Below are 13,492 nucleotides of genomic sequence, written 5' to 3' on the forward strand. Positions count from 1 at the left end.
GGTGCACAGAGAGACTCAGAGGGGTCTGCCGTCATCTGGCAGCCCAATGATCCTACCTCTGACCACAAGAACGGGGCCACCGGAAACCACGAGCCTCCGGAGGCGATGCCCAAAACGGGGGAGACGAGGTAAGGCTGGAGGGCCAAAGTGAGAGGCGTTAAAGCCCCGTGGGACGGGGTTACGCGGCATTTACGCCACAATACGGTTTATAACTAGCATGTTACCCCTATGATTGCCTAACCAACAAGACACGTAAGTACAGGAAACTGCTACCAGCAAGGTCACTGCCTGCAGTCTCCTCCTCCCTCTGGATAAGAACGCTTTCCCCAGCAGGAACACCGCCCCGTCAGAATACGAGTTTTTTTTTTTAATGTTCATTCATTTTTTTGAGACACAGAGACAGAGTGTGAGAGGGGAGGGGCAGAGACAGAGGGAGACACAGAATCCGAAGCAGGCTCCAGGCTCTGAGCTGTCAGCACAGAGCCTGACGCGGAGCTCGAACCCACGAACCCGGGAGATCATGACCCGACCTGAAGCTGGCCGCTTAACTGGCTGAGCCACCCAGGAGCAGAACAGGAGCGGTTTGGAGGGTCCTTGTGCACAGGGCAAACATGAGTCCCCAAACGAGCTAGCTACCAAGTTGCTCAGCAACACCCAGCACTAAGGGCCAGCAGGCAGGACACAGGTTCAGGAAGAAAGGCTGTCTTCTCAGAGAGCGTGGCATATTGTACACGGACGGGGCAGGACGCCGGCATCTCTGCACAGCAGGAGGCACCCCCCCCCCCCCCCCCCCCCCCCCCCCGCCACAGCCAAGATGCTGCCGGGCAATTGCGGCAGGAGCAGGGAAGACCGCAGGACTTGGCCCCTCCCCGAGTCCACCCGAGTGAAGACAGGGTATGGATCTCCAGGGACCTCACAGATGGCCTCTGAGACAGGCAAGCTCCACGCCACAGGACCCACGGACCGGCAGGGAGAGGGAAGAGCAGGAAGGAGGCAAAGCCGTCTCCCTGGCTTCTGACCACCGGACCAGGGAGCAAGCTGCCCCGTTCCCAGGAGGAGGCACAGGTGTGGGGAGGAGGGTGGTGGCCCGTGCGGAACTCGAAGAGCCCACAGTCCGCCCAGATGGAGCTTCACTACGAGGTGCTCGGAAAGGCGTCCGGGAGACAGGGTGGGGTGCATGAAGGAGAACACAGGGCAGCCGAACCTCCCAAGGAAAACCGCCTCCCCGGGTCTGACCCACGCCGACCCAGGGGACGAAACGGCCATCCTGCAGCCGCCCTGTGCACACGTTCCCCCCCTTCCACCGAACCACACGCTCCCATGCCCTTCCATCGCCCTCCGTCAAACCTCATGCGTCTCGGGGCGAGGTACCTGCAGCACAGACTCCGTGGTCAGCACCTAGTACAGTGCCTGCCACGCACTCCAGGAACGGGGAATACTTTCGTGTACGCCTTGTACCCACACACGTAAAATTACACACGCTGCTTTTAAACATCACGTAGTTCTGTATAGGATATAAAGACGCACCCTGTCCTGTGCTTTATGTGATGGGTGACGTGAGCGGCTTGTACCTGTTGCCTAAAGCACGAATCTTACAGCTCAACCCACACACTAGAAGGAGCCACTCTACCCAATGGCGTCTACACTGCATCCATTCTTGTCTCCTCCCCCAACCCACTATCCACACAGTACCAGCACCAGCTTTTAAAAAACTCAACCAAATCATGCCAGTCCCTCCCCCTGAGGCCACAATGCCCCGGGGCCCTCAACTGAAAACCCAGCTCCTGGCGGGGCAAGGCTCTGTCCCACCACCAGCTGCCTGGTGCCCCACCTGGCTCCCCTTCCATGGCTTAAAACAAAGCCAAGTTTGTCCCTGACCCCGGCCTCTGCCCCTGCAGTCGCAGTGCTGGGAGAGTGTTCTCTCAGCCTCAGCCCCCGAGCAACCTCTCCCGAAACGGCCTCTCGTGGACCACAGTGTGCCAGCAGGCAGCATTTGCTCCCAACTCCTTCCCTCTTTCAGGTGTGCCTCCACCACCGTCTCCAAGGAGCGCAGAAGCCGGAGCCCGGAGCCTGTGACGGTGCAGAGTCACAAAGGGGCTCAACCAGGGTGGGCGGTTGTGCCTGTGCAGACGATTCAGGTGCAGCGACACAGAAACCCTTGTGGTGGGGGCTGCACTGCAGTTGAGGGGCATCCCGCCCCCAGCCTGCTTCAGATTCTGGGTCTCCCACTCTCTGCCCCTCCCCTGCTTACACTCTGTCTCTCTCTCTCAAAAACAAACATTAAAAAAAATTAAAAAACAAACAACGCTGATCAGACACTGTGATCAAGTCACAGAGTAAGTGTCACTTTAGCCAACCACCTCCTCAGCCTGCCCTGTATGGCCAGATGGTCACCACAAAGCCTGCCCTGGGCGGGCGCCCGGCAGGGGAGGACGGTGGCACCGGGGGCTGGCCCGCTGACACCATCACCACTCCACGGACACGGGCTGAGCGTGGGCAAACTGGAGATCCAGATTAGAAGAACGACGGGTACTAGGCCAGGACTAGTGGGTTTCGTTTTCTCCCGTACCAACTGGTGATGACCAACACGTTTACTGTGACTTCTAGGTCTTCCCGCCTTGCACTCACACACGAGTAGTCTGTAAGCCAACCCATCACAGACTAGAAAAGACGAATACGATTTTAAGCGTGTCTGAAGGCATCGAAGAGATACTGAGGCGGCCACGACCGGAGGGACTGAGACCGCAAGCAAAAGGGAAGCCCACTGAGCCAACTCTAATATTCAGAGTCCTCTCTCTCCCTCAAGGCATTGGATGATTCTGATTTTCATCAGGGATTTGAGACAATATACCAATGAGCTGGAAAGGAAACATAACGGAAAGCCAGGCAGAAAGTCGCGGCTAACCGAGCTCTGGACACCACAGGGAGGCACAGAAATGACCCCGGCACTCAGCAAGCACGGCCTGAGAAGCTGAGCCTTCAGTGATCTCACGGGGCTGGGGAGAAAATAACCGGGCTTCGGGACCTACCACGAAGGAGGGGCCCTGGGAAACACTCCGGGCCTCCAGATGGAGATCCTGGAGGGTTCCATGGGGGTGGGGGGCAGCGGGAAGGCAGCTCACACTGCACCTTACAAAGCCTGAGCCCCACTCTCAGGTCACTCGCGCCTGACTGGGCCCAGAAGCCTCCCCACGCGGGGTGTGTCAGATGAAACGCCAAAGGAATACAGCCCCACGAAGAGCCTCTACGCTTCTCCATATGTCCCACATGCAATTAAAAAAAAAAGAAAAGGGATGCCTGGGTGGCTCAGTCGGTTAAGCATCCAACTTCGGCTCAGGTCATGATCTCACGGTTCGTGGGTTCGAGCCCTGCATCAGGCTCTATGCTGACGGCTCAGAGCCCGGAGCCTGCTTCAGATTCTGCTTCTCCCTCTCTCTCTGCCCCTCTCCTGCTCATGCTCTCTCTCTCAAAAGTAAATAAACAGTAACAAAAAAAAAAAAAAAATTTAATAAAACAAGTAAAAACTAAAGGAAGGAAAGAAAGAAAGAAAGAAAGAAAGAAAGAAAGAAAGACAGACAGAGGGAGAGAGAGAGGCACAGGGTAGCTCAGGCTAGTCAGTTAAGCATCCAGAACTTGGTTTCCACTCAGGTTTGTAAGTTTGAGCCCTGGGTCGAGCTCTGTGCTCACAGCATGGAGTCTGCTTGGGAGTCTCTCTCTCTTCCTCTTTTTCTGCCCCTCCCCTGCACTCTCTCCCTCTCTCTCAAAATAAATAAGCAAACTTAAAAAAAAACAACAAGGTATAACATAAGGACCAAAAGAAAAAAAGAACAGAAACAGACCAGGAGGAGACCCATAGACTGGAATTACTGGATGCAGATGTCAACTGTTCAAAAACATATTTGACAAATGGGAAATTTTCAGAGAATCAGAACAGATTCTAAAACTGAAAATTATTGTAGCTAAAATTAAGAACTCAATCTGTGGGCTTAACATCAGACTAGACATGGGTGAAGAGAGACTCAGTGAACTGGAAGATAGGTCAGTAAAAAAATATACCTAGACAACAGTCAGAGGAAAAAGTCAAGAAAATAGAGGAGCCCGAGAGACACACAGGACATGGTAAAAAGGTCCAATGAGAACCCTCAAAGTAGAGGAAACACAGAATGGGGAGTACTAGATCCCTACAGAGATAAGAGTCAAAACTTTTCCAAAACTGATAAAAGAACCAATACAGTGACTCCACAAAGAATGCCTGAGGGAAAAAGATGTTAAAAGTCATGAGAGGAAAAAGATACCACCTTCCATGGGACAACAACACTAGCAGCTGACTTTTCAAGAAAAGGAAAGGAAGCCAGATGATGGATTAGCATCTATAAAATGTTGAACAAAAATAACCACCGACCTGGAAGCCTTTACCTAACAGAAACGTTCTTCAAAAGTGAGGGCAAAGTAAAGATTGTTTTGGGGGGAAAAAAAAGGACAACTCACCAACCAAAGACACGAACCAAAAGAAGTATTAATGCAGCTCTTTGAGGAAAAGAAGTCTCTGACAGAAACATGAAAAAACAAGGAGTGCAGAACAACTTCACAACAGAAAGGGTAACTATGAGAACAAATCGTAACAAGCATTAACTGCACAACGCCAAAACCAATCTAAAATTTAAAAATATTACACGACAAAGAAGGTGAAGGGGAGCTCAGTGCAGTTCAAGTGTCAAAGGAAAGAGCGGGGTCAGGGAAGGAGTGCAAATACTGAATCAGGCATAAGTTTAAAATGCACCCGCATCTAGCAATATATATATATTCCAATAACCTAACAGAGAAGAATACAATTAAAAAATACATCATACTTCTAAAAGAAGGCCAGAGAGGGGCACCTGGGTGGCTCAGTTGGTTGAGCGTCCGACTCCGGCCCAGTCATGATCTCACAGTTTGTGAGTTCGAGCCCCACGCCGGGCTCTGTGCTGCCAGCTCAGAGCCTGGAGCCTGCTTCGGATTCTGTGTCTCCCTCTCTCTCTGCCCCTCCCCAGCGCATGCCCGCACTCTGTCAAAAATAAATTTAAAAAACTTAAAAAAAAAAATTAAAAAATAAATAAATAAAAGAAGGCCAGAGAGAAAAAGAACACAGAACAGGTGGGGCAAAGAAGAAACTAGTAATACGGTACATGTAAACCAACGTATCAGTCATTACATTTAAACAAACACTCCAAGCAAAAGGTAAAGACTGTCAAATTCATTAAAATAAAACTAAGCATACACCGTCCACAAAGGTCCACCTTAAAATGTAAGATCACAGACAGATGAAAGTAAAAGATACCCAAAACCCTACCGAAGAGAGAACTGATGTGGCAAATAGGACCAGGCAATAAAGGAACCTCTAAAGCAAAAAACATTACTAGAGACAAAGAAGAACATTTCGTGATGAAAGTTCCATCTACCAAGAAAACAAGAGTTCTAAATTTGAATGTACCTAATAGCGCAATCTCAAAATACATAAAAATTGACAAAAATAGAAAAGGAAAAATAGCCACATCCATAATCACGATGGGAGACTTGAAGATACATCTCTCAGTATCTGACAGAACCGACAACAACAGAAGAATCAAGGGAGGAGGACGGGGCTGCCCGATATGCGGTCACGTGCTTTATTTTAAGTACTTGAAATGAGGCTCCTCCAAACTGCGATGTGTGGAAAGTATAAAATGCACACCACATTTTAAAGACAATATGATAAAAGAGAATGCAAAATATTTCATTAGCTTTTTCTCAAGCTGACTATACACCGAAATGATATTTTGGATATGCGTGTTAGTAATATCATTAAACTCATTCTCACCTATTCCTTATTTGATTTAAAGTGGTTACTAGAATCTGAACTACGTCATTAACAAACTTCATCTAACCTATAATTATAGAATACTGCATTCCCCACAATACACATTATTTTCACGTGCCCAAGGAACAGTTAATGAAAATGAATATATGCTAGGCCATTAGGAAAGTCAACTCATCCCAAAGGACTGAAATACTGCAGGGCGTATTTAGGGATTGCATTAGATTAACAGTTTATATCCTCCCAAAATTCATCACCCCCAAAGTGATGGTATGAAGACAGGGAGACTTCTGGTGGTGACCAGTCATGGGCGGCTGAGAGAGCACCGTCACCCCTGCCACCACATGAGGACAGGGAGAAGCAGGCTGTCGATGAACCAGGAAGCTGCTCTCACCTGACACTGAATCTGCAGACGCCTTGATCTTGAGAACTTCCCAGTCTCCTGAACTATAGGAAAGAAGCTTCTGTTGCTTATTAGGCAGCCAGCCTATGGTATTTTGTTACAGCCACCCAAAAACACTGAGACAGATACCTTCATGGAATTAAGCTAGAAATCAGCACAAAGAGAACGAGAAAATCCCCCTAAACATCAAGATGCGATATGCTCCTAAAAATTGTTATGAATTAAGAAAAAGATGCCACAATGAAAGTTAGAAAATAGTTTCACATAAAAGACAATAAAACTCTGGCTTATCAAAACTTGTGAGATCAATAAAGGTGTGCTTAAAGGGAAACTTACAGCTTTAAAATACACATATCATAGGGACACCTGGGTGGCTCAATCGGTTGGTGATCAACTCTTGATTTCGGCTCAGGTTATGATCTCAGTGCCACGGGATCGAGCCCTGAGCCAGGCTCCGCACTGAGTGAGGAGCCTGTCTGAGATTCTCTCTCTCTCCCTCTGCCTCTCTCTCCCCTGCTCACATTCTCATTCTAAAATGAATAAACAAACAGGCAAATAAATAAAATACATATACTGGAAGAGAATAAAGGCTAAAAATCAAATTAAATATTTAGTTCAAGAACTAGAAAAAAGAACAGCAAACAAATACAAAGCAGACAGAAGAAAAAACAGACAAGAAATTTACTCAATAGAAAACAAATATTAAATAGCAGAAATCAAAAGGGCACCCAAGTTGGTTCTCTGAAAAAGAGACAAAGCACAAATTACCAGTATCAAGAATTTTTAAAAGGAAGTATCACAACAGATGCTGCAGATAGGAAGGATACTATAAACTACACTTATTACTTGGAAAGTCTGGGTGGTCTGAGCAAATTCCTAGAAAACAAAATGCCTTATCTAAACAGACATAAGAAGAAATATAAAATCAGAAAAATCATATTTCTACAATAAAAAACACGCATCTGAAATTAAAAACCTTCTCACAACTGCACCAGCAGGTTTTGCCTACCAATTCTTCCAGAAAGTAAACACAAAAAAATTCTTCTGGGAAAGCACAAGGTGTGCTTCCTCCCTTGTTTTATGAGAGCAGCACAACCTTAACCCCAAACCCCAGCAAGGCTGGTACCAGAAAGTACGACTGAAGACCCACATCTCTCGTGAATACAGATGCAAGAATCCTAAGCAAAATATTAACAAATAAAATCCAGTGAAAAGAGAATACATATTCTTGGGATTATTCTAGAAGGACAAAAACATTTCTAAGTTAAACCACAACATTATAAAAAAAAAAAAAAAAAAACTTGTCCCAAAAGATGGAGAAATCACATTTAAGAAAATTTAATATAATTTAATTGATGATTAAAAAAAAAAAAACTTAGGAAACTAAAAATAGAGGAGAATTTTCATATTTTGGTAAAAGTATCTACCAATGAAGCCACGGCAGGTGTCATATGTAGTGGTAAAATACTGAAAGCTTTGGGGCACCTGGGTGCCTCAGTCAGTTAAGTGTCCAACTCTTGATTTCAGCTCAGGTCATGATCTCACAGTTTGTGAGTTCGAGCCCGACATCAGACTCTGTGCTGACAGTGTGGAGTCAGCTTGGGATGCTCTCTCTCTCCCCTTCTCTCTCTGCCCTTACCCCATGCACTCTCTAAATAAATAAATAAGTAAACTTTAATAGATCACCTTGCTGGAAGCCAAAGCAAAAATGAACTATTGGGACCTCATCAAAATAAAAAGCTTCTGCACAGCAAAGGAAACAATCAACAAAACTAAAAGGCATCCGACAGAATGGGAGAAGATATTTGCAGGTGACATATCAGATACAGGCTTAGTATCCAAAATCTATAAAGAACTTATCGAACTCAACACCCAAAACACAAATAATCCAGTGAAGAAATGGGCAAAAGACATGAACAGACACTTTTCCAAAGAAGACCTCCAGATGGCCGACCGACACATGAAAAAATGCTCCACATCACTCATCATCAGGGAAAGACACATCAAAACCGCAATGAGATACCACCTGACACCTGTCAGAATGGCTCACGTTAACAACTCAAGCAACAACAGATGTTGGTGAGGATGTGGAGAGCGAAGATGTCTTTTGCACTGCTGGTGGGAATGCAAACTGATGCAGCCACGCTGGAAAACAGTAGGGAGGTTCCTCAAAAAATTAAAAATAGAACTACCCTACGACCCAGCAATTGCACTACTAGGTATTTATCCAAGAGATACAGGTGTGCTGTTTTGAAGGGGCACGTGTACCCCCATGTTTATAGCAGCACTATCGACAATGCCCAAAGTATGGAAAGAGCCCAAATGGCCATCGATGGATGAATGGATCAAGAAGATGTGGTGTATATATATATATATATATATACACACACAATGGAGTCTTACTCGGCAATCAAAAAGAATGAAATCTTGCCATTGGCAACTACATGGATGGAACTAGACTGTATTACGCTAAACGAAATTAGGCAGAGAAAGACAAATATATGACTTCACTCACATGAGGACTTTAAGAGACAAAACAGATGAACATAAGGGAAGGGAAGCAAAAATAACATAAAAACAGGGAGGGGACAAAACAGAAGAGACTCATAAACATGGAGAACAAACTGAGGGTTACTGGAGGGGTTGTGGGAGGGGAGATGGGCTAAATGGGTCAGGGGCACTAAGGAACCTACTCGTGAAATCATGGTTGCACTATACGCTAACTAATCTGGATGCAAATTTTTAAAAATTACTTAATTAAAAAAATCACCATGCTAATAAAAAAAAAATACCGAAAGCCTTTTCTCCAATATCTGGAAGGAGACAAGGACACCTATTCTCACCACTTCCGTTCAACACTGTACCGGAGGCCCTGGCCAGTACAAGGCAAGAAACATAAAAATGGTCATACTACTTGGAAAAAACAAAAGAAAGTTACCAAAAGGCAACACTGAGAGAATGGAAGGCAGACACACACAAGAATGTGAAAACATCTGCCATTCACAGATGTTCAAAATACATAGAAAGAATTCCTTCGAATCAATAAAAAACAAAACAGACAACCCAATCATAAAATGGGCAAAAGGCAATTATTTCACAAAAGAAACCCACAAGTGGCCCAGAAGCACACGGGGGCGGGTCCCGAGGGAGCAGCACGTTCACACCACACCTCCCGGCACCTGAGCCCCAGCACACAGCTCACACACGAGAACCGGCACCAGCAGGCATCAGCCAGCCCCGAGCGCCCGCGCACCGTTGGTGGCGGGGAACAGACACACGTGCCACCACTCACGCCCCGCTCCGCCGAGCACACCCTACAGAGATGTACGCGGATCCGCGGGGCAGCCTCTGCACAAACCGCAGCACCCGCGGGAGAAAGAATAAACCGTGCTGTGCTCGCACACCGGGCCCTCGACGGCAGGGGAGGACCGGCACGGCCACACGAGGCAAGCGGGAGCATCGCGCACGCACAGCGCTGAAGGGTGAGCTCGTCGCGAAGCCAAGAACATGCCAAAGCAATCACTGGTGAAGGTCAAGACCGTGGTTAGCTCTGGGGGACGTTGGCCGGGAGTGGGCGGGAGGGGAATTCTGGGAAGCGCGGTGAGGTTCCATTTCTTCATCCAGGTGGTGGTTCCAAGAATGCGTTCCCCGAGTGAAAAGTTCACAATCGCGAATGTACATTTCAGTGAATTTTTCTGATTGTGTTACAGTTACAATTTTTTAGAGTATTACTACTCGCGTACACAACGCGCCCACGGCACAAGTGCACTCACTTTACTTACATACCTGTCCGCCCACACTATCAGCTGCCAAACGTGAGACGGGGATCAGGAGAGGGAAAGGTCCGGAACAAGTTTACTCAACGGTTCCCGTGTTTCTGAAATGCTGGTCTCCGGTCCTCAGGGGAGGGGGGGAGGCAGGGTAGTGGGGAGGTCCTCAGGTGGGGAGGTAGGGCGGTAGGGAGGGGGGAAGAAGGGGAGGTGGGAAGCCACCGTTGCATTCTCCACTCAGCGAAGCGCTCCCAGGCTCAAAACAAATCACTGAGCGACTGTGTCACCACCCCCCTGGTGTGACCACCTCTGTCCCTTCCATTCTGTCGTGATGTGGTGTGTGCTCAGCCTTCCAAAAATCTAGCTGCTCAAACACAGAAGCACTTCATATGCACTTCGGAGCACCACCTCAAGTTCCACTAAAACAAATACAATTACAAAACAAAGAAACAAAACTACGAAAAACAAAAACGTACAAGCCCAACGAAATCCTGGTAGAGCTTCACTTGGCCTGCGCTCTTGAGCTGGCGGAAATAAAACCTGGCCTAGACACCCCAGATGATTTGTGAGGCTCCTGTGAGAAAGCCGTGACGGTTCTCTGCCCCAGCAGAAAAGGAGCGCCACAGGAATAACGTCAGATTATCGTTGCTAAAAAGGAAATGCAAACGTTGGGCTCATCAGTCTTTCAGGAGAGCGGACCACAGCCAAGAAACGCATTCGGGCTAGCAATTATCCATTTACTACCTGCGCACTGCAGACCCGCACACGCGTGTATGCTGGCTCCTGGGCGAGCCGAGGGACACCAACACGGTGCGTGAACACCCAAGCAGCCCCCGTGCCTCCCGCACGCTCGGTGCCACTCACCTTCCGCCTGCCTGGGCGACGCTTTCGGCCCTCACCTACCGTTACATCCTGGCTCAGCTCCGCCAGAAAAAGCCACGAAACGCCAGGCCCGGGGTAATCTACTCAGACCAACAACTTCAGTGTTCTCTCAAGCTTTACGATTCGCATCAGCCACAGGGAAAGTTCCAAAGGAATTAATCTCAGTCTCACAGCCCCCATAACAACTTCGGCTTATAAAACACGGGTGTTCGTATAAAGATGGCCTGTGAAAATATCCTTCCTGGGAAATCGAGCCAGTCTGTCCATTAAATTTCATTAGAAAATTGGGAATCTGTGACAAAATCCGGGAGAAGTACACGTGCGGCAGGAAATGGCCTGAGATGACAGAAGAGAAGGCACCACGCAGCCTGGTTGCCTCACGGCCCTTTCCCAAAATCTCTAGGGCGGCGTCCCCCGTCTCCGCGGTTCCTCCCGCTTCCCGAGGAAAGGGACAAGCGTTACGAGACGCACAGAGTAAAGCGCCTGACTTTAGAGCACCGCGGACTCTGTTCCCCGCCGGGGGGTCAACTCTGCCCGAATGTGACTTACGAAAACCAGGGCCACCACTTCACAGATGGTTACGCACGACACTCACCCAAGATATTAACACCACGAAAGCCGATACCGGGACACAACGTTTAGAAGGACAAAGTCTGAGAGGGTGCAGGTGAAAAGCATCCGTACCTGTGGAAGGGCAGTGTTGAGCTGTCTCTGCAAGGAATCTCTCTCGTGACCGACCTCGTGCAACTTCCCCTGGGTCAACGCCAGCGTTTCCTGAGTCTCCCGCAGCGTGTCCAGAAGACGGTCCCTCTCCTCCAGCATGGACACCATCAACTGCTCAAAGTGGGAATCTGCATCCGGCTGCGAAGGGGAGCCCGACCCGTGGGTCCCGCTTCCTCCGGGCGGGCCTTCTGCCTCACTGATGGTCGGCATCACCTCGCACATCATCTTGAAATGAAAGACCCAGGCTACGGTCATCAAGTGCAAACTAAAGGCTCCCACAAAGCTGCAACTTTACGGCTATCTGTAGCTAATAACTGAAAGGTTGGCGGCCTCGTTACTCTCAGAGCTGGCTGTTATGCTCCGAACAGACGAGAAGCCGGGAAAACACAAGGCCCAAGTGCCAGAGCACGCGAGATGAACACGTCTGTACGGACAATAATCCAGCCTAGGGGTAAAGACCCAAGCCTACCCCTCCCCTAAAGGACAAACCCTGTGGTATTTTGTTTGCAAAGCTGTACTTTCCAGTTGTTGAAAACAACTGTGCTTCTGTAAACTTTTTTTTTTTTTCTCCCGATTTCCCGGTGGGGGGAGAGAAAAAGTCAAAACCCGTGCCACCCAATCATTTTTCAGGAAGAGCACAGAAGGAGCATACAGCCAGTAAACCTGACAAGTACAAAATCCATCAGGCATCTTACAGGAATGTGTGCAGTCAGCTCCCGAGGAGGGCTGACGGCTCCCCGAATTCTCGGGCTGGATCTGGTGAAGCGCTAAAAGGAACCGGATTCCTTAAGGGCCGCGAAAGGTGTTTTTCAACGGCTGCAAACGTGCAACGGCCAGTCGACCTAACTTACGTAAGTTAACAGCCAGAAACAAAAAAGAGCGAGAGAGAGAGAGAAGAGGAGGAAGAAAACGTCCACAAATGAAGCAGGTCGCTCCGGCCGCGGGCGGCCAGGAAGGAAGGAAAAGTGAAAGGGGAGACTACGAGCCGCTCCGAAGGGTCTCCAACCGCACGCCGGCACGAGGGCCGGGGGGCCGGTTCCCGAGGCTGCGCCCCGGACAAGGCGATGCCCAGGGCTGCGCGCCGGACGGCGACAACGACCTCCGCCCCACTCGCGGCCGCGCCGGGCGCCGCAGAGCCGCCGGACCCCGGGGCGGCGACAGCCGCCGACAACCGGAGCGCAGCCCGGGTCGCTGCTTCTCCCGGCCACAGGTCCTCGGGCCCCGCGCCCGGCGCCGGGGTGACCGAGTGACCGGGGCCACCGGGGCGCCGCGGTCAGGGGAGGGAGCGGCGCGCGGCCGCAGGAGCCCGTCCCTCGGGGCGCGTCCGCCGGGGGTCCCGGCCGGGGAAAGGGGGGGGGCGGGGGCTGACAGCGAGCGCCGAGCAGCCGCCGCGGGGAGGGGGCCGGCGCCCGGGGCGACCTCGGCCCCGCTCCGCCCCGAGCCCGCCTCGGTGTCCCGCTCCCTTACCTTGCTCGCCGGCGGGAGCGGGCGAGGCTCCGCGGCGGTCGCGGGCGGCTGCTCGCTCCGGGCGAGCTCGGGGCCCGACGAAGGCAGCCCGCGCCCGCGCCCGCCGGCCCCGGGCCCGCAGCCCCCAGTCACTAAGGCCGGCCCGCGGCCGGACACTGGCGGAGCGCAGGAGGAGCGGGCCCGGCTGCGCGTCGCCGGCGTCAACGTGCCCGACGTCGGGCGCGTCGGCGTGGCGTCAGCGCCGAGCGCCGCAGGCCGGCCCCGCCCCCTGCGAGGAGAGCCGCGGAGGCCGAGTGCGCAAGCGCCGCCCTCTCGGGTGGGCGGGGCGGGCCTCCCGGGAGCCGATTGGCTGGGTGCCGCCGGAGCCCCGCCCCTGCCCAGGTAGGGGGTCTCCCCGCGGGAGCCGCGGCTCGG

General features: G+C 50.6%; 1 protein-coding gene across 7 annotated transcripts in view; it reads right to left on the minus strand.

Moving 5' to 3' along the window:
• Positions 1 to 13,283, minus strand: part of PPFIA1 (PTPRF interacting protein alpha 1) — a 90,692-nt gene extending 77,409 nt beyond the window's left edge. For 4 of the 7 annotated variants that reach the window (XM_019415275.2, XM_019415279.2, XM_019415274.2 and 1 more), the window contains exons 1-2: positions 13,079 to 13,282; positions 11,573 to 11,836 (exon numbers count right to left, since the gene is read on the minus strand). In XM_019415275.2, the coding sequence (XP_019270820.1) occupies positions 11,573 to 11,836 (264 nt within the window). In that variant the 5' untranslated portion in view covers positions 13,079 to 13,282. Of the gene's footprint in view, positions 1 to 11,572; positions 11,837 to 13,078 lie in introns of all 7 variants that reach the window. The other 3 variants (XR_002071504.2, XM_019415283.2, XM_019415280.2) reach the window with 2 other exon arrangements.
• Between the last annotated feature and the right edge of the window lie 209 nt (positions 13,284 to 13,492).

Source organism: Panthera pardus, unplaced genomic scaffold (assembly GCF_024362965.1).
Source record: "Panthera pardus isolate Hobbes unplaced genomic scaffold, ASM2436296v1 HiC_scaffold_12, whole genome shotgun sequence".
NCBI classification, from domain to species: Eukaryota; Metazoa; Chordata; class Mammalia; order Carnivora; family Felidae; genus Panthera; species Panthera pardus.